Source organism: Colletotrichum spaethianum (assembly GCF_022836535.1).
Source record: "Colletotrichum spaethianum MAFF 239500 DNA, contig06, whole genome shotgun sequence".
NCBI lineage: Eukaryota > Fungi > Ascomycota > Sordariomycetes > Glomerellales > Glomerellaceae > Colletotrichum > Colletotrichum spaethianum.
This window is the reverse complement of record NW_026054776.1, coordinates 1,027,356-1,047,067: the sequence shown is the minus strand read 5'-3', so window position 1 is coordinate 1,047,067 and position 19,712 is coordinate 1,027,356. Positions and strand designations below refer to the sequence as shown.

General features: G+C 53.4%; 5 protein-coding genes across 5 annotated transcripts; 3 read left to right on the top strand and 2 right to left on the bottom strand.

Moving 5' to 3' along the window:
* Positions 1–203: 203 nt before the first annotated feature.
* ColSpa_03299 (purine-cytosine permease fcyB) lies at positions 204–1,870 on the top strand (the record flags this gene model as incomplete). Its single annotated transcript, XM_049269511.1, has 3 exons — positions 204–449; positions 506–722; positions 774–1,870. 3 exons carry the CDS (start codon positions 204–206, stop codon positions 1,868–1,870), a joined length of 1,560 nt encoding a protein of 519 aa, XP_049125468.1.
* A 3,185-nt stretch (positions 1,871–5,055) lies between these two features.
* On the bottom strand, positions 5,056–9,007 carry ColSpa_03298 (histone-lysine N-methyltransferase EZH2; the record flags this gene model as incomplete). Its single annotated transcript, XM_049269510.1, has 2 exons — positions 5,056–8,160; positions 8,231–9,007. The coding sequence occupies 2 exons, from the start codon at positions 9,005–9,007 to the stop codon at positions 5,056–5,058; spliced, it is 3,882 nt and encodes a 1,293-aa protein (XP_049125467.1).
* Positions 9,008–11,927: 2,920 nt separating this feature from the next.
* Positions 11,928–13,273, top strand: ColSpa_03297 (sphingomyelinase; the record flags this gene model as incomplete). The annotated part of the gene is made up of 4 exons (XM_049269509.1): positions 11,928–11,984; positions 12,195–12,338; positions 12,397–12,580; positions 12,639–13,273. The coding sequence occupies 4 exons, from the start codon at positions 11,928–11,930 to the stop codon at positions 13,271–13,273; spliced, it is 1,020 nt and encodes a 339-aa protein (XP_049125466.1).
* A 364-nt stretch (positions 13,274–13,637) lies between these two features.
* Positions 13,638–14,042, bottom strand: ColSpa_03296 (N-alpha-acetyltransferase 38-B, NatC auxiliary subunit; the record flags this gene model as incomplete). Its single annotated transcript, XM_049269508.1, has 2 exons — positions 13,638–13,868; positions 13,932–14,042. 2 exons carry the CDS (start codon positions 14,040–14,042, stop codon positions 13,638–13,640), a joined length of 342 nt encoding a protein of 113 aa, XP_049125465.1.
* Positions 14,043–14,530: 488 nt separating this feature from the next.
* Positions 14,531–18,349, top strand: ColSpa_03295 (DNA repair protein rad13; the record flags this gene model as incomplete). Its single annotated transcript, XM_049269507.1, has 1 exon — positions 14,531–18,349. The coding sequence occupies one exon, from the start codon at positions 14,531–14,533 to the stop codon at positions 18,347–18,349; it is 3,819 nt and encodes a 1,272-aa protein (XP_049125464.1).
* Between the last annotated feature and the right edge of the window lie 1,363 nt (positions 18,350–19,712).

Sequence of the window (19,712 nt, the reverse complement as noted above, 5' to 3'; positions counted from 1 at the left end):
GCTTCGGTCGTGGATCTTTCATCCCCTCACAGTCACCAGTGCGTTGAGCATATGCTCGTGTCTGTCGAACATCTGCCGTCAAACATCTACCCGTCCACACCAGCCGCCGCCTCCTTGTCGACTATCGAGTAAAGCTATGAACTGCCGGTGACCCGATTCCAATTAACAATCAACACAACGGGAGCGCCGCACAGAACTGAAAGATGGCTATATTCGAGGCCAAGAGCGATGTCTCTTCGAACGCCGGGGAGAAGAAGGCGGCCAGCGACGTCGAGCAAGGATTCATGGGCAATGACGGCGGCGTCCACGAGGCCGACTTCGCAACCGGCACCAGCACCTACGCAAAGCTTCAGAGGTTGGCAGGCAAGTTTGGTGTAGAGCAAAGAGGCATTGAACGGGTCCCTGAAGATGAACGAATCAACGATACCATCGCCAACGTCGGAACGTTGGTAAGTCCAGCCCATGGCTGCGCTTAATCCCGGGAACCGTTCTGACCCTTTCACAGTGGAGTTCGGCCAACATGGTTGTATCGTCCTTTGCCATCGGCGTCCTGGCGATTCCCGTATTCAGCCTCGGCTTCGTCGACACGGCTTTGACCATCATCTTTATCAACTTTATGGGTATCATGCCCGTATGCTTCTTTTCGACCTTCGGCCCCCAATTTGGACTGCGACAGATGGTTCTCTCCCGGTACTGGTTTGGGTTCTACGCAGTCAAGCTGAGTATGTATGCGAAGGCAACTAAACAAGGGCCGTACTGACTTCTCAATCCAGTTGCCATCTTCAATATTCTGGCATGCCTGGGCTGGTCAGCCGTCAATACCATCGTCGGCGCTCAGTTGTTCCACGCCGTCAACAACGATATGCCTGGATGGGCCGGTATCCTCGTCATCGCTATTTCAACGCTCATCATCTGCACGTTCGGCTACCGTTTAGTCCACATCTACGAGCGATTCTCCTGGATACCTTGCGCCATCATCTTCCTCATCGTCCTCGGGGTTTTCGCCCACTCAGGAAAGTTTAACAACATGCTGCCTCTGAGTACAGGGCCTTCCGAAGCAGGCTCCATCCTTTCGTTCGCTGCAAGCGTCTTCGGCTTCGCAACTGGTTGGACTTCTTATGCCTCCGACTACACATGCTACTACCCTGCGTCCACATCCCGCATGAAGGTTTTCCTTGTCACCTTCTGTGGGCTCTTCTTCACCCTCTGCTTCACCGAGCTTCTGGGCGCCGCTGTCATGACTGCGAGCGTCTCCGACCCGACCTACTCCGACGCCTATGCCAACTCCGGAATCGGCGGCCTGCTCTCTGCCGTGCTCGTACCGCGCCTTGGTGGCTTCGGCCAGTTCTGCCTCGTCATCCTCGCCCTGTCCATCATCGCTAACAACTGCCCCAACATCTACTCCGTCTCCCTCTCGCTGCAGGTACTTTCCAAGCAGACGGAGCGGGTGCCGCGCTTCGTGTGGGTCTTCGTCGGCACTGGCGTCTACGTCGCCATCAGCATTCCGGGCTACAGTCAATTCGAAGCCTGGCTTGAGAATTTCATGCTCATCATCGCCTACTGGCTCGCCATTTACGAGGGCATCAGCCTCACTGAACACTTAGTCTTCCGCCGCGGCATTACCGGGTACGACATCGAGGACTACGAGACACCATCTCGTCTGCCGCCGGGTTTCGCGGCTGTGGTGGCTTTCTTGATGGGCGTCATGGGCGCCATTCTCGGTATGTCGCAGACGTGGTTCACCGGCCCTATTGGCAAGCTTGCCGGTGGCAGTTTTGGTGGCGACATTGGCTTTGAGCTCGCTTTCGCCTTTGCGTCGGTTTCATATATGGGACTGCGTACACTTGAAAAGAGCTATTTCAAGCGATAGTTCAAAGAAAAAGGACGAAGTGGAGTTTGTATGATAAGAACATGTGGATTGTATATATCGAGGTTACGGGGTTATGGGCGTCTGGAGTGTTTGGTGTCGAAAGGACTCCAGCCGCGAGAACTTTACGCCTTATTGTGGGTCTGGTTTAGCATCCTCGACCGTTATTTCCATCGTGTTTGGCATCCATTCGATGCCTTTAGAGTTTAAGTTAAGAATCGAAACAATCGAATCCAAACCAAGCCCCTGTGAATAGGTTATTTTGCCAACCAGCCGACATGCCGAGTGCTTGAACCTTGAGGCACTGGCCGGTCCTTATATTTACAGTATCTCTAACCGACCAATCGCTATTGGCAGTTGTCTGAAGAACAACACACACAAAAAATGTACTCGGGCTTCAGAGGCCCTCGTTTGTCCTTTGCGCAGTTGATGGTGGGTTGTCGGTCTGCATCTGTAGTTCCAGATCCGCAACTGGGCCCGACCGATGCGCGAGTCATACAACATCAAACACTTGGGAACCAAGCTGTGCTCTGCTCTCTACCATTCTGCGACATTGGACGTTGACTTTAAGTTCATTAGCTAAGCATCGGCGTATTCACTAGGTGTACCATGATGATTCGAAAGCCCCGAAGCGCATGACTTGGCCAGGACATTGCGAGAGCTGTGGCCTCACGTTTCTAGCTCCTTGTTGTCTCCTCTTCTGCCATCTATCGTTTTCTCGTAGCAACCGCGCTGCTCTAGACTACGCAATGCCGATAGCTAAGTATCCCCCCTGTTCACCAAGTGTAAGACACGGGTGGCATGAATAGTTCAAGTATTGTCATAGCATCAGTGCGCGGAAAACACCTGTCTCGCCAATCCACGTATCAACCCTTTCGACTCTCGATGTCACCGAGAAGTCTCCACGGCAGCCATGTTGCTTCATTTGAATTTGATGTATGTAAGCCGAAAATCAACGCAGGGATGAGCTTGAGACAAGGGCCTAGGGTAAAAAGAATATAGAGGATAACGTCAGCCAGACTGAAGCTGTGACTGTCCAGCAAATAGCAGGTTCGTGCAAAGAAAGAGATTTTCCGTTGCATATAGGCAAAGTCTTAACAAGTATACACAGCACAAATCTAACTAACGATGAAAGGTAAGAGCTTAACGAGGGTATATTGAATGGATGTCTTGAAGCAACTACCTAAAATGATGTCCCAGACTGCCCAGAAATACCACCTCAATCCTCAATCCACGCATTATCTATTTAGATCTACGTATTAGCTTATATAAGTAGAAGAGCACAATCCATATTGCTCCCAAAGTCCACAGGACAGTACCCGCGAAACAAAAACCATCTTTCAGCTCTATGTAAACATATGGAGCTTTTATACGGGTTTTGGGTTGAAATTTCTTTTTGGTAAAATAAAAAAAAGATAGAGCAACTTGAGGCTTAGCGCGCAACCCCCTGCGAACTATTCTTTGATGTCGATTTGGTTTGAATTTTCTGACTACAATTGCCCTTGGTCCCGCTGCCTTCTATCGTAGGAGACGCAAAATCCGAGCATCCAAGAATTGAAAGGAAATGAGCGCTACAGACAGTAAAAGACTTGAAGTAGAAATACAGCAGCGCGAAGGCTTTGTACAACGAGTAACTTCACTCACAACGTACTTTGGATAGACATCGAGAGCCTTCTTTCATTTGCCTTTACTTCTGTGACGTAATTCCCCTCCACTCCCATTCTTTTAGCCTTCCTGAGAGAACTTAGATGAGAAACCAACAACGGACCTGAGGTTCGAAATTGACGGCATATAGTGATCAATGCAGAGAAGAGAATACAATCTCAACACTTTGCCTGGCGTCATGTGAGTATCTTAGCAAGACGCAACCCACTAATTCAAACCACCAACACACAAGCTGCAAACCGCAGCTGTAAATGATTTCTACTAGCTTTTGTTGCTTCTCATTAGTAATCTAGTAAGTATTAACAAGACTTTTTTTTGGGGAAAAAACAAAATGACACCATCTTTCTCTGAAAGTTTGAATGTGCTCAATGTCGTCAATATTTCGCCCCATACATGTGACATGAAAATATACCATTGGGTCCAAGTGCCGTATTCCTAGTTTCTCTGGTTCTGAGGCATAGGATCAAAGCAAGTAGCAAAGAAGATAATTTTGAATTGCAGTGACGGACGTCCAGAAAGACTATCGCGAGTGGATAAAGGCAGAAAGTAGTTCTCGTCTCAGGGTAAACACGGTAATCCTGTTGGAAACTGTAACTGTCAGTTCATCACATTACTCGTCCCTTGTCGTTCAAATCAAAACTGAAAGAAAGATGGCTCCTTGGCTCTATGTGCATCGAAACTCTTTGGGGGGCTTGTGAGTTGCCAGGCAATGGAAATTCCATTCAACTGTTCCGATAGCAGTAATGCTAGTTGTTGAGGACTGGAGAGAAGTAGCCCGCAAGAGCACAAATGTACATTAATATGTCGCGCCGTGGTTTGCTGTCAACATGAGACGAGAGCTTTACCTTTCTCATAGAATGTTGTGGTGTCCGAAGCTAGGACGTTGCTCTCAGCGACAGGCGATTTGCTTACCCATGGATATGGGACTTGTGCTATGTAAATGGCGAAGAATTTCCTCGGCCTAAGTCGGCTAACGATACTAACACGACGTCGAACCTAATTTGATTCACTGAGACTTGAGACCAAATAAGTGAAAGAAACCGAATTGATAACCCGAGTTTCACAATTTGAACCATAAAGAATTCACCTCGTATTCAATCATGCAGTTCGGGTTACTATCAGCACATCAACGACACAGCCAAGCCGCCCGTCCTCTCATGACTAAACCAGATGACACAACTGCATGCAAGTACGTATATTCGGAAGCTAATGCGTTTGTCCATGTAGAGACTATGCCACGCGTCCCATCCGCGGTAAGCACGATGTATGCTTTGTACTCCTGAATGCGCCAATTAAATGTACACCTCAGCCAAGCGGCCAGATATCACGCATAAGTTAGCACTGTGAGAAGACTGGTGAGACCCGCCAACTGGATGCCGTTTGTGAATGCAAAATCCAAGCCCGAATTACCTCCCCAACATCACCCTCTTCGTCCGTCATTTCATACATCGCCTTCGCGGGGCAGCACCAGATGGACCTGCGCCCAGCATTCTTATTTTCAAAAGTGTTGAAAGTTCATATCCTCAGGACTCCTCGTCTGACGACAATCGAAACCGAGCTGGCAATTTCTTCTTCCTGGAGGAACGACTGAGAGAAGATATAGGCTCGTCGTCATCGTCAGAGTCTGTGCCAGCGCCTGGCAGCTTATAACTGGACTCGCTATCGTTGTTCTCCAGGGGACCCAGCACCCGCTTCTGCATGTGTTTTCGCTTGGATGCTGGAGTCAGGGTCAGAGGCTCATCATCCGACTCCAAGGCGGCGTCTGTTTCAGTAGCCAGACGACGGGTTGTACGTCCAGTCCGCGATGGTCCTCGAGCCGTAATAGTGGTTTCCCCAGTCCTTCTTCGGCCTCTAGACCGTGTTGGAGTCGCGCCAACCTCTGGCTCACTTTTATCAATGTCCATTGGATCTTCGTTTGACTGGCTGAAGCTGGCTGCAGTGACTTTACGCCCACGGGCGGACCTAGGAGGTTGGTTCAGATCGACGGAAATCGTATCACCATCGGCTTCTGGATGTCGAACAATGTTCGAATGAGCGCGGATCTCGTTTTCGACATGTTCAGCCTTTGGCTCCTTTGACACAACTGGGCTAGGCGGACGAGGATTCTTGGGTGGACGACCGCGACGCTTCTTCGGTGGCGGTGTGCCGTTTGCCGGCTTCACAGAATTTTCAAGATCCTTCGCCGTCGGCTGGGACCCGCTAGCAAGTTGAGAACCAGAAGAACGTCCTTGACTACGCTTGCCACGAGGTGTCGCCTTCGTTGAGCCCTCTACTTCCGAGTCCGAAGGCACAATGGATCCCATCGATCTCACGCGGCGGATCCCACCTCGTCGGCGAGATGTCGACACACGCTTTTGCGCGCCTCGAACATCGGCATTTTCCTCGGATTCCAAAGACGGATGGAACTCTTCATCCTCATCGTCGCTTTTTGCGACTCGCTTTCGCTTTCGATTCGGACCAGGCATTGCGTCGAAGTCGGCCAAAGCCTCATAGTCGTCCACTACCACCTTTGGCGCCTCCTTACGAGCCCCCGTATTGACGCTTTTGGCAATCTTTGCCTTTGTGAGCCTCTGTGTAGCTGGTTTCTCGGTGCCGGTTGTCGCCCGGCGGCGGCCGCCGCCCCGTCCGCGTTTCACTGGTACTGTGCCCTCCTCTGGACCTTCCTCGCCGTCTCCGGCTTTCTCTTTGATCATTTTCTCCGTAAGATTGGGGAAATTCTCGCCATAGTTGAAGAAGAGCTCTTCGCCGGCCTTGATATTACGAGTGGCAGTAAATCGAATGCGGAATTCGCCATTGACATAGAGAATGCCCGGTTGCACATTGGCGTTCTCCACAGCGTGATTAATATAGCGACTGAGGTTGCCATAAATCGCAGCGTCGACCCATATGCCCTCATAGTCCAAGAGACTGAACACGTAAGACGTACTCTTCTCTATGGAGAAAGCTTCGCCACGCCTGGCCTCTCTCCTGACTCCTTCGTCCGCAACAATGAGTTCGCCCGTGTATTCGATGACAAACTCGTCCTGGGCAATGTCTTCCGCCGTAAACAGACCGTAACCGCAGCCTTCCAGCTGGCTTTTACCGAGGATGACGGCTTTACTGACACCTCGTTGAATGGCGGTATTTTGACAGCCTGTTTGAAAGAGCGCATCGTCGTGCCGATTCGCGGGATCTGCGCGTTCCGCGGCACCGCATGTTCCACAGAGGTCCGGATCGCATTCGCGGTTCAGTTGTACGCAGATGCAAGGCCGGCCTTCTTTCTGCTTCTGCAAGCATGTCTTGCCGGTGGCATGACAGGCACAGCCTGTGAACTTGTACGCGCAACAATCCTCCGTACAGCGGCAGAAGCGTTCACAGAGTATGTCGTTCAGAACACAGGGGCACTCGTTTTCGACAGTGCAGGGGCCCTCGTGATGACACGGATCGTTAGATGGGCGCACCTTGGTGTCATGGGAGTTGGTGTGATCCTGCCAGTCACCGATGAGCATCTTCTTCTTGCGATCGTACCAAGGAAGATTCTTGGCTCTTGGTTGATCGACGGTTGTAATAGGCGGGAGCTTGATGTCGAGGGATTGCAAATGCCGATGCACATCCCAACATTCTCTGTCTAGGATCTCCGCGGTGGCGCACTGAGCCTTGACTCGGACTTTGTTGTGATCCAGGATGGAGAAAAGACTGCGGAGCAAAAACGTCTCGTCTTCAGTCCATGACCTCGACTGGGCATCAGTGCTACCAATGCCGTGAATTCGATAGCACTGTCGCTTGCACGGCAGCGGAGATTGCGCATGCTCAATGGGATCTTTGGAAGACAAGACTCGGTTTGCCGAGAACATCCGCCCATACATTCCGATGCAGTCCATGGAAAAGTTGCGTTTGTGATTTTCCAGACTGTAGTCTCCATGCTCGCACGAGTTGCTGTAGCATATTAGGCACCCCATTACTGTATGGGTTTCAATCCAGTGTTCAAGAGAATCCACCTTGTCGCTGTCGTCCTGACCAACCTTGGCTGTCTTCTTCGTTTCGACAATCTCGTCAACGGACTTGTCGAGCTTTAAAACATCTGATAACAGGATTCCCATATTCTGGGGACCGCTATGGTAGAAAACCTGATCAAAAGCATCGGTGAATACCCTTGCTGCCTTGAGGGCTCTTGGTGTTGCAACCACGTTGTCGTCGCTGTGCAAGTTGACAAGGCTTGATTTCTGCTGTGGCGTGATGGCGTCGTCGAGGTTTGAGCTAGCCATGTGGCGAATTAATGTGGTTCGGTTGCAGTTATCGATGGCAAGTTTTTTGAGCCATGAGTCCAGGAATAGCGACAAGGTGGCAGTCCTCTCCTTCTTGATAGTTCGATTGACTCGTTGGTCACGACTTCCCAGAGTCTTGAAACCACAACTCTCATCCATCCTCTCCAATTCCCCCAACCAGGTGTTGTACTTTCGCTCTTCCTCGGGCGCAAGGTCTCGAATGACAGGCACGAACTTGAGCAGGGAGTTAGGAGAAAGGAAATTTTTTACGATTTCTGTGTGATGAAACCGGTACTTGGGCACGGCAGGCTTGTTAGACTTGACACAGGTCGGCATATAGTGCGCAGTTTTGGCTTGGTCAGACTTCCTCCCGCGGAAATGTTGCTACAGCAAGGTCAGTATCGAGCTTTTTAGAGCACATCTGTCCGGATGAAAATAGATTCATCATACTGACCTTAGTTCTAATTGACATTGTTGTCCCCTCCTGTTCTTCAACTGGATTAAGCTTGACGTTGGCAAAGAAGTCAACGCCGGTCTTGACACGTGTTTCAATGGGCTTGGTAGATTCGAGGGCGTAGAGAGCTAGTCGCGAATGAGCCTTGCCAATATCGGCAGAGTAACCTTTCAGCAAAGTGACAAGCTGCATGACATCGGGAATGTCCTTCTTCGGGGTCTGCTTCTTGGAGATAGCGCCATCCTTGGGAGACTGGTGGCTTGATGGACGCGTAGACGACGGCGGCGTCATCTGCTGAGGGGTCTTCAGAAAGCCTTCGGGCCGCGCTGGCCGAGGCATCTCGGCATCAAAACTGTCGTCGAGGTCGACAGACGAGACTGAGGGCTGAATTGATACGGGCGGAGGCGAAGGGTCCAGAACTGAGGCCGCATTGCTGGAAACAGCGGTTGAGCCTCCGCTGGGGTCCGAAAGGCAATGTGCGGAGCTCAATGAAAAATCCGGGTGAGCTTGGCTGGCCTCGACCTTGGTTGCGGCGAGTGGCGTGCGGTCGGCATCCGAGTCGTGATGAACCTGTGGGCGCGAGAGCGGACTTGAGTTGATGGTCAAGTCGATGATATCAATCTTCTTTGGCGACTGTTCATGAGTATGAGAGTGAGGCTCGGGTTGAGCGTCGTCAGGAGTAACCCGGTCGCTGACGGGGCGAAAACTGGCGTAGTCGTTGTAGGGACCTCTTTGAGTAGGAGTGTCCCGGTCGGTCCCAGCGCGGAAGGGAGACATATCGAGGAAAAGGAAGTTAGCGGGAGGCGCGAAGGAAGCAGCAATAGTTGCAGCCTCCTCTTGAGCCTCTGGTGGCTGCAATGTCCCCCTCACTTGCAAGCGCAAACACAGACGTAGACACGGTCGTTCACCATGTCCTCGCCCCCGTGGTCAGCGTCAGTGAAGCCTGTAAACATTGGCTAAGAAACTACCATGCCAGGCTGCGGTGAGTGGGCGTACGAAGATAGCGCAGCAAAGTTCCAAAGGCCGTGAGATGGTTGAAGATGGATGTAGGCGTGGGTGTCCACCAAAGTCGTCTCGTTGAGATGAGGTTGATGATGAGAGAAGAGATGAGATACTGTGAGACGCGTTGGTGAACTGCGAGGCTAAGCGCGTTCAGGGAAGGAAAGAGCTGGAGGGAGAGATTGCAAGGCGCTAGACCCAAAAAAGAGCGGGGGGCAGGGATTGCACCTCGAGCCACCCGATACAAAGCCGTGCAGACATCTGGCTCCTTCTAACTGATTTCCGCAACTTGCGACTGATGGCTGGACATTTACTTCCGGAACTTGTTTAGAGGAGGCTTGCTTGCCTGCCGTTCCATCAATTGGTGTTTTTGAGCAGGCCTTACCATTGTTCCTAAGGTGGGATGGTGCACTGCATCAGGAACATTCACCTCGTTCTTAAACTCGTCCAATTGTTTGTTGACAACACTTTTGCCTTATATCCCCTGCCCGACGTTAGTGTTTGGTAAATCCGCTTGAGACATGGAGTTTTCAATGGAAACTACGAAACCATGCAAAATGACTTTGAGCTTCTCCCCCAGTTTTCTTCCCCCAAATGCGAGGTCTCACAGCGTCAGTCGTTTACAGAGTCGTCGCACAGGTCTCGACGGATGACAAATGTGCGTAGTTGTGGCTGAACAGTAGACCGATGAATACTTTTCTGGAGAAGCCTAGCTGCGGTGCTATTTCTTGTCTATATCGGTCTCCCCTTCAATGCGTGGACCCTAGGAGCTAGCAAGTTGCAAACTTCTCTTGAGTCCCTAACAACTGAGCACGAGACCATAAATTCTAATGTGGGTCGACATAGTCCGCCCTGGAAAATCAGTTCAAGCGTAGCAGGCTGAACGGCAACGCACAGCCCATAGCGTTCTTGAGATTGACTGCTGAAACGTAGACGGCTTTCTTCACAGTTACGATTATCGGGAGGGGGGGCTGGTTTGTCCAGTTGGTCAAAAACGATGATAGTCTCCAAGTTGAGTTAAGACAAGGCTGCTTCTGACTTCACCAGCGAGCAAGCATTAGTTTCCACAATGATCGAAGCAAACATTCCAGTAACCAAGAAAGATGGGCGCTGAGTCGTGTCACAACCCGCTATCATGACCTTGGACTAGAGTCTGCTCTTAGCAGCCGGATAGTTTCAATCCGACAAACATGTCGAAAAGGCACATGTGGCCGGGGTTGAAAGGTCAGACCAACGGGAAAAGCCTGCGCTAAGACACTGTCTGGCAGTTGGAGGAGATCTATGAAATCATCGCTCATTTACTTGGCCCAGCGCAATCAACTTAGCTTCAAAATGCCTCGGTACGACCGCAACGACTGGACGGCAGGCGCACTAAGATAGTTTCCGAACCCTTGACGAGGGACAGGTCTGATTTGACTAATGCCCCGAGGACGCCGGGCGGACCATCCCATAGAGAGACCAAACCACTGCCCTGTGGCCAGCCATCTCCAGAGCCTGCAGTCGCTTGAACCACGTCTGATGATGACCTGAGCATTAGGCATCTGAGGCGGAGGGGAATCGTGCGTTGCTTCTACGCCGAGAATTGATGATTACATACACAGCTGGCAGTCGAAAGGTAAAAAAGCTGAGATGGACCAACCCACTGGACCAGTCGAGTGTCCCCGTCGGGACCTGCAGATGGCCTGGGAAAGGGAGCTGATAAAAAAGGGTTGATGGGGGGCCTTCTTGCAGCTTGGGTCGAAAGCTTGCTGCGTTTCTCATCCCAAGTTGGTCCCAAAGAGTTACTCGATTCCCCAGCCGTTTGTTTCATGAACCCAGACTGGGCAAAGGGTTCGAAGAGACGGCGCCATCCCGGATGACGATCATCATGGCTGTGCGAGGGGATCCGGGTGGACGTGGGAGCCTCTTCCCTCGCCTGGGATTGGTGCGGTGCGGTGCGGTGCGGTGCCGTGTTCTTCGTCTTTCTGCCGTCAGTCAACCATGGGCTGGTCAGGTAAGGTTCGTCAAGTCGACAGGCCATATCGAGTTAAGGCCGGCCAGAAAAGGGCGGAAGTGAGTGACAATGGTCAAAGCTTTGGTGGTTGTAGCTTTTGGCGATGATACCGAGATGGCAACCGCTGTAAACAACGCAACGAGTACCTTGGGTGTGGGGCGACGTTCATGTACCTGTCCACGTACCGTGTTTTTCTGCAGGCACCAGGTTAGCTAGGTGACGCTGCGAACAACGCCAAAAAGACGAGCTAGAGGCATTGATGACGTCGTCAGCGCGAAAGAGGCACCAACGAGGGAGACCAACGGACCAGTGGAGGGGAACACACAACCAAGCCAGCCGTCACCTCCCGCCGCTGCGCGCCCACCCTTGTGCTGCGTCGTCCGTCCTTTGCAGCCCACCACCCACCTCATCAAAGTCCCGTCACCTCCGCAACATCCACCAGCCTAGACGCAGTCGCAGACCAACACTGAACCCTTTCCGGTGCCTACATATAAACACCCGGCTTCGCATCACCCCAGGCCTTTTGTTCCGACCGTCATTTGATCTCTTCTCTCCTATACCCCTTGTCACACTTCACGATACCCTGCTTCCAAGCGCACCACTGCATCGAAGCTTGATTCTCTCCGATACCCGATCGATCGCCTTCCACGGCTACCATCTCTTTCTTACCGCCTCACTACCGCTGTCGCCGTAAACATCAACATCATGCATCGCACATACTCCATGCGCCAGACGCGGGCGCCCACTGCCTCCCAACTCCAGGTATGCGCCACGAAAACACAATCTGCTTTTCGCTACGGCTGCACGGCATGATGCTGACTTTGCTTGCAGAACCCTCCCCCGCCTCCTTCCACCACCAAGTCTGGTCGTCTGTTTCGTGGTGGCTTTGGTATGTTGCCCCCCCTTGTGTCTCTTGCGCCGTCCTCTTCCTCTGCGCCGCATAGCCTGGACAATAGTTGCATTGACTAACAGGTCTGCCTAGGCCATGCTCTCCGTCACAAGTCTGCTGGCGCTTTCGGGCCAGACCTCGCAAAGAAGTTGTCGCAATTGGTGAAGATGGAGAAGAATGTGATGCGCAGTCTCGAACAAGTGGCCAGAGAGCGCATGGAGGTTGCTGTAAGTTGTCCGCGATCGCCACACCTTTCCTATGCACCCTCTGACCTTGAATGCACAGCAACAACTTTCCATTTGGGGTGAGGCTTGCGACGAGGACGTTTCCGATGTCACCGACAAGCTCGGCGTTCTGCTTTACGAGATCGGCGAACTTGAAGACCAATACGTCGACCGATATGATCAGTACCGTGTGACGATCAAGAGTATCCGCAACATTGAGGCTTCGGTTCAACCAAGCCGAGACCGTAAGCCAGGCTCCGTCCGTATTTACACACTACCCCTTACTGACTCCATTGGTCATAGGTAAACAGAAGATCACCGATCAGATTGCCCAGCTCAAGTACAAGGAGCCCAATTCCCCCAAGATTGTCGTCCTCGAGCAGGAACTGGTACGCGCCGAAGCCGAGTCGCTTGTTGCGGAAGCCCAGCTGTCCAACATTACACGTGAAAAGATTAAGGCTGCGTACACCTACCAGTTCGATGCTTTGAGAGAACACTGCGAGAAGGTCGCCATTATCGCTGGGTACGGCAAGCATCTGCTTGAGCTCATTGACGACACACCTGTCACCCCTGGCGAAACTCGTGCGGCCTACGACGGTTATGAGGCCAGCAAGGCCATTATCCAGGATTGCGAGGATGCCCTCACCAATTGGGTGACATCCCAAGCCGCCGTTTCTTCTAAGCTGTCGACCCGCGCTCGCACTCTATCAACGCGCCGTAGGAACAACATTAGGGCGCGTGCTGAGGGAGGTCACGACCTCTCTGGGCAGGACGTCCCATTGAACGACGATTCATCGTGGACTCCGGCACACAACAAGGAGGCGGATTACACGGATGAGGAAGAGGAAGAAGACGACATCCACCACTCCGTTACCGGCACGGACGATGGTCTGAACGGCGAAACTAGAGGTCGTCAACATGAGAGCATTGTGGCATAAGAACATGATGCTTTAATCCTGGGCTTATGTTTCCCACATTCACGTTGGGCTTGGACCACTTTGAGCATATAGCTCGTAATAGCAGTAATGTTCGAACTTCAACGATAGTAAGGATAGCGCTCGGTTCTGGTGTTTTGGGAATTGGTGCCTCGGCAGTTTGGTCAGGGTTGATTTGCAATGATTAAGTCGGGTGGAATGGTCGTAACGGCAAAAACAGTGCTTTCCGTAGTTTCAATGTCCAGTTATTATGCCAATCTTAAAGTTGTGATTCGTGACCTTTTCCTTGAGCTTCTGATCCCTCAGCCAGTGTCATGGAATCTGCGGGTTTTCAAACATGGGTATAAAAGTCAAGGCGACCTGCAAGCTAGACGACAATATCTGCGTATGGATTCTGACCCTTGATTTGGCTCGCAAACTCTTCCACCTCGATCTTGACAATGTACTGTCCCGGCACAACTACCAAACCTAGGTATCGGGATGTCATGTCCATCGTCACGGTGCCTGTTCCTTCCGCCGCCTTCTGGGCTGCTTCAGCTCGCTGCAGCGCCGACGGCTGGCGGTACTCGTAGGTATGTGCTAAGACGACATTTCGGTCCTGTTATGAGTTCGATTGTCAGCAAAGGCATTCTTGAAGAGGAGGACGGCAGGGGGTGTTTACTGGATCTGTGCACTTGAACTGGCCTAGAAACATGCGCCCATCAGTGGTGAGGATGCGCAGGTTCTTGTTGAGAAGAGAGGTCAAGAAGTTTCTTCCCTCATCTTTTTCCATGGCGACTCCTTGACAGCGATGATGCGCATCGCTCTGCTGGTGTCGTCGAGGGGGTTCGTGGGAAGAAGACGGATTAACTCGGGGCGACAGGTTTGCGCTGATGCGCTTCGCTGACAGTGGTTGTTGGTGCCAGAGGCTCGAGCCCCGCCGCTCTCGCACGTCCCCAACCGATAAGGCTCGATAACGACGCCTCCAGTGGAGGTAGGCGCGTCATTGACCAGAGCCCTTTGTAAATGGCTTGTAGGCAGCTGCGACCGCCTCCATTCTTCACGAGAGTCATCGTCTCCTCGGAATTTTTAGACAGCACCCTCGAGATCCGCGCATTTTGGAGCAAATCAGGACATTGCGCCTACCATATACAATGCGATATCCACTTGGTAGATGAGAAGAGCGCTTCTCGCAGCAACCACCATCTCATCGAGCACACCCCTCCGTGAACGCCGATCCGACGCTGCCGCACCCAACACCTCTGCCCTCCCGTCCTAGCCATGGGTGTGAACGGCCTCTGGACGGTTGTGCAGCCCTGCGCGCGCCCGACGAACCTCGCGACCCTCAACCGAAAGCGCCTCGCTGTCGATGCGTCCATTTGGATATACCAGTTCCTCAAAGCGGTGCGTGACAAGGAGGGCAATGCGCTGCGCAACTCCCATGTCGTCGGTTTCTTCCGCCGCATCTGCAAGCTCCTTTGGTTCGGCATCAAACCCGTCTTCGTCTTCGACGGTGGCGCCCCGACCCTTAAGCGCCAGACGATCCAGGGTCGCAAGCAACGCCGCGAGGGCCGCAGGGAAGATGCCGTCCGCACTGCCGGGAAGCTGCTGGCTGTGCAAATGCAGCGCATCGCGGAAGAGGAAGAGGAGAGGAGGAAACGCGATGCAGATAGGGGTATTCAGAGAGAACGAGAGGAGCCTCAGGAGGAGATACCCGATGCAGACAAGATTGTGTACGTTGATGAGGTCGGCATGTCCCAGCAGGAGCGGCAGCAGACGAGGAAGTTCTTCAAGCAGGATGCGTACCATCTACCCGAGCTTGACGGCGACATCGCGTCAATGGCCAAGGCAGAAGACCCCAGAATCATGAGCATCGAAGAGCTGGAGGAATACGCGCGGCAATTTCACAACGGAGAGGATATCAACCTTTACGATTTTAGCAAGATCGACTTTGATGGCGAGTTCTTCCAGAGCCTGCCCGCCGCAGACCGATACAACATCCTCAACGCAGCCAGGTTAAGGAGTCGTCTCAGGATGGGATTGAGCAAAGAGCAACTGGACGATATGTTTCCGGATCGCATGGCGTTTTCGAGGTTTCAGATTGAGAGAGTCCGCGAGCGGAACAACCTGACCCAGCGCCTCATGAAGGAAGCCGGCATGACCGGGCTTGACCTCACTTTGACAGGCGGTGGAAGAATCGCCGGTGAGAAGGACAGGGAGTACATCCTGGTAAAGAATGACGGAGCAGAGGGCGGTTGGGCGCTGGGTGTCGTGAGCAAAGAAAAAGACCTAGGCGAGGCCCACAAGCCCATTGACGTTGATGCTCTGGACTTTCAATTTCAGAAAAAGGAGAAGGTCGAGGAATCTGACGAAGACGATTTCGAAGACGTTCCTGTCGAGGGGCTAAACCGGCTGCCAAAGATGTCATCTAGCGCGGCCGCGCAGGCATCTCGGGAAGCGGCTCTACGAAGACAGCAGCTGTACGGAAATCGAGGAGAAGGCGAGGCCAATGACCTTTTTGAAGAGGAAGAAGAAAGTCTCTTCGTAGGTGGCGATGCTCCTGAAACACAAGATCGAAGGAAGCCGCACGCTCAACGCGACGAGGCAATGCACCCTGAAGAGGAGGACGATATCAACCGTGCCATTGCCATGTCCCTGCAGAATCAGCACGGCAAGGAGGCGGAGGACTCTGAAGAGAACGAACAGTTTGAAGATGTGGAAATGGAAGCCCCAACATGGAAGCAGAAGGCTGTCGAGGGACCCAAGCCAATTGCCGCAAGGAGCGGCCGCATGGTGGCTCACATCGTCAACAACAGGTCTACTGCTGCCGTCCCAAAGAGACGCGCCAATAGTGCCAGCAGCAGCGATGATGAGATGGACTTGCAGGCAGCTCTGAAGGCGTCCCGGCAGAATAAGAGAGCTCAGCCGAGACCGGCGGTGCCCAACGTCAAGAACCCCTTCGATGGCCCATTGCCGTTCCCTAAGCTCGCATGGGGCCCTTCTCTCTTTTCAATGAAGGCTCAGTCACAGAAGCCTGAAGATACAGTGCCAGAGAAGCAGCTCGCGCGAAACGCACAGAAGCCGGCGCAGAATAATGATGACGCCGAATTCGGTGGCGGTTTCGTAGCGGATGGTACTGAAGAGGAGCCAGTCGCCGACGATGAGGATGAAGGTGGGTTCGAGAGGGGCCCGTCAGAAGATCGCCCTAAACCACTGCCCCCTTGGATGGTGGACAACACGGATATCCGAGAGTCGATAAAGCAGCAACGACAGGTGGAGAGCGAGATCAACACGGAAGACCGGGAGGCGGCAATAGAAGAGGAACGCCGATTTGAGCGCCAGAGGCAAAACCAGCTCATTGAAATCCAGTCGTCCGATGACGAAGGCAGCGATATTGAGATACTTGATGTGCCCCCGCCACCGAAGCAGGCTGTCACTCAAGAGGAAATCGCTTTCGCTGACGAAGTCACATCGACCGACGCTGCTTCAGCTGCACAAACCGAGTCTCTCAAGAAGAAAGACCCAGCGACTGCACCTTTAGAAAAGGCAGATACTGCGTCTCGCAAGCCGTCACCGTCGCCCGAACCCGACTTCGAAGACGTCCGGTCTCAGGATGCCAACGACGATATGGAAGTCACTGTCACGGAAGTGCCCGACTCTCCGGAACCAGAATTGGAAGACATCACAGTTGATGCGGAGCAACAGGAGCCAGAGTCTTCAGGTCCAGTCGTGAAGGACGCCACGGTCGATGCAGAACAGCCGGGCCCTGCCGAGGAAGAACACGAGCTCACCTTTGAAGAACTCATGGACGGGCCCCAGTTGGACGATCCCAACACGGCCGGCGACCCCGTACAGGACGCCGAGGCTGCCGGCTTCACCGAAAGCGACGACGAGTTCAGCGACCCGGAGGACGAGGAGCTGTTCGCCAACCTGGCTCAGGAAGCGGAAGAGCACGCCCGTTTTGCCAGCGAGCTGAACAACAAGTCGGAGCATGAGAACAAGGAGGCGTATGAGAGGGAACTCAAGGCCCTCCGCACGCAACAGAAGAAGGACCGCCGAGACGCCGACGAGGTCACGCAGGTCATGGTTACCGAGTGTCAGGCCCTGCTCCGTCTCTTTGGCATTCCCTACATCACGGCGCCGATGGAGGCCGAGGCGCAGTGCGCGGAGCTCGTGCGGATGGGTCTGGTGGACGGCATCGTCACCGACGACTCCGATTGCTTTCTGTTTGGCGGCACGCGCATCTACAAGAACATGTTCAATAGCAACAAGTTTGTTGAGTGCTACCTCGGCTCGGACCTCGAGAAGGAGCTCTCCCTGTCGCGCGATCAGCTCATCGCCATCGCCCAGCTCCTGGGGTCGGATTACACTGAGGGTCTGCCCGGCGTCGGTCCCGTCACGGCCGTAGAGATCCTCTCTGAGTTTCCCGGCAAGGACGGTCTCGACAGGTTCAAGGAGTGGTGGCAGGACGTACAGATGAACAACCGCCCCAAGGAGGCTGATGCGGGGTCGCCGTTCCGACGCAAGTTCCGCAAGGCACAGGCCACGAAACTCTTTCTCCCGACGGGGTTCCCAAACCCGGCTGTCACGGACGCGTACCTCCGCCCGGAGGTCGACAGCAGCTCCGAGCACTTTCAGTGGGGCGTGCCGGACCTCGAGGGTCTACGGCAGTTTCTGATGGCGACCATTGGGTGGAGCAAGGAGCGCACCGACGAGGTGCTGGTCCCCGTTATCCGGGACATGAACAAGCGCGACATGGAGGGCACACAGGCGAACATCACGAGGTACTTTGAGGGGACTGTGGGTCTTGGTGCGAGAGACGCCTTTGCACCGAGGCAGAAGGGCACGACAAGCAAGAGAATGGCGGACGCTGTGAGTAGGCTGAGGGCGAACGCCAATGGCGAGCAGCCAGGTGTTGCGGAGCAGCAGGGTGCGTCGGCGCCAGCCAAGGTCACGGGGAAGAGAAAGACCAGGGCGAGGACTGCGGCGGCCGAGGAGGACGAGGATGTGTTTGTTGATGATGCCGAGGAGGGGCGGCCGGAGCAGAGTGCCCGGGAAACGAAAGCCCGCCGGGGGAAGAAGGCCAAGGCATCCGAGTAGATGCGAGACGAATGATACCATGACATTGAGCCTTTGCATATGCCGTCATTCCCTCCACGTATCTTGAGTTGACGTCGTGAGTGCTGGAGCTTCTGGCCTCTTGCAGAGTCTCGTCGATGCCATTGGCGGGGTTGTACTGTACTCCGTAACTTGTATCCACCGACAGATTACCTTATGTTGCTTCGAAGTGATCAACATTCCCAGAAATTTCGTAGGGCTCACAAGCTGGTCCAAAAGTCACGAACTCCGACTCATCATCCCTGACCGGTTCTCGAGTCCACACCTCCATTGCAATTCCGCTGTGGCGATCACTCGAGCTCGAAAAAAAAACGCGCTCAATCCCCATCGGCGGATTTCTAGAACAGGTTGTGAGTCACATGCGGTCGGCGGCACTTGTCCGAGATCTGGTCGAGGAGTGTGAGCGGACTCCCATGTGCAGGTCCGGACGGGACGGGCTTTGGGTCTTGCTCCTGCAGGTTCGTCGTCGTCGAGTTAAGTGGCGGGCTAGGGCCGAACCGGACGTCGATATGCGTTCGCCTATCCGCTTTTCAAGAGTGCTTTTCAGGTACCTGCAGTATGTACAACGTTGTTCCATTCCCAGGCGGGCACGTGTAGTAGCCAAGGAAAACTGGTTCTCAGCGCCAATCGGACGGGAGGTAAGGGAAAATCTTTTGGCGTTTCCACGTGGCGGGGTCCAATGTTTGTGTGTAAGAGAGACTTTGGACAGGCGACGATCAGTTTTTTCACGTGTTGGTTTGAGTTTACGCCGCAGAAATGCCGTGCAAGGTCGCCTCGGGCAAGACAGGACTCGGGATGGTTGATCCACTGGCACAGTAGCCTCAGTCAGAATCGGGAGACTAACGCAACGGCGCCCGCGACCTGGTGGTATAGGTATGCTCGCGGACGTGGATGTATGTGGAATGACTTCGGCCGGCATCGAAAGCCTGACTGGTTGAAGTCCGAGTGGAGGACTGGGTAGTGTGCCGGTATATCCAATGCGATGCGCCCTGACTAGTGTAGCTTTGCCGCCTGTGACCGACGACTGCAGACGGAGAGCGTGCAACAGCACCAGGGACCTGCGACGTTGTCGAATAAGGATTCGCCACGGCTAGGATAGAGTGCACCACTACATACGGAAGTCCAGGGCAGCCAATCGAGGGCTCTCGGGGAAGCATTTCCGCTAATGCAGGAACAGCGATTGCAAAAAACCGGTGCACGGCTGGCGATGGGGTTGACTTTTGCTCATCAGTCGTTTCCGCAACCTTTCATCTTGTTTTAGGCCGCTTCGACTCGCTTGCTGATGTTGAGTAACAGCTGGCCTTGTCTTCTTCCGATAAGCTCGTTTCGGTCGTCCCATGTGACC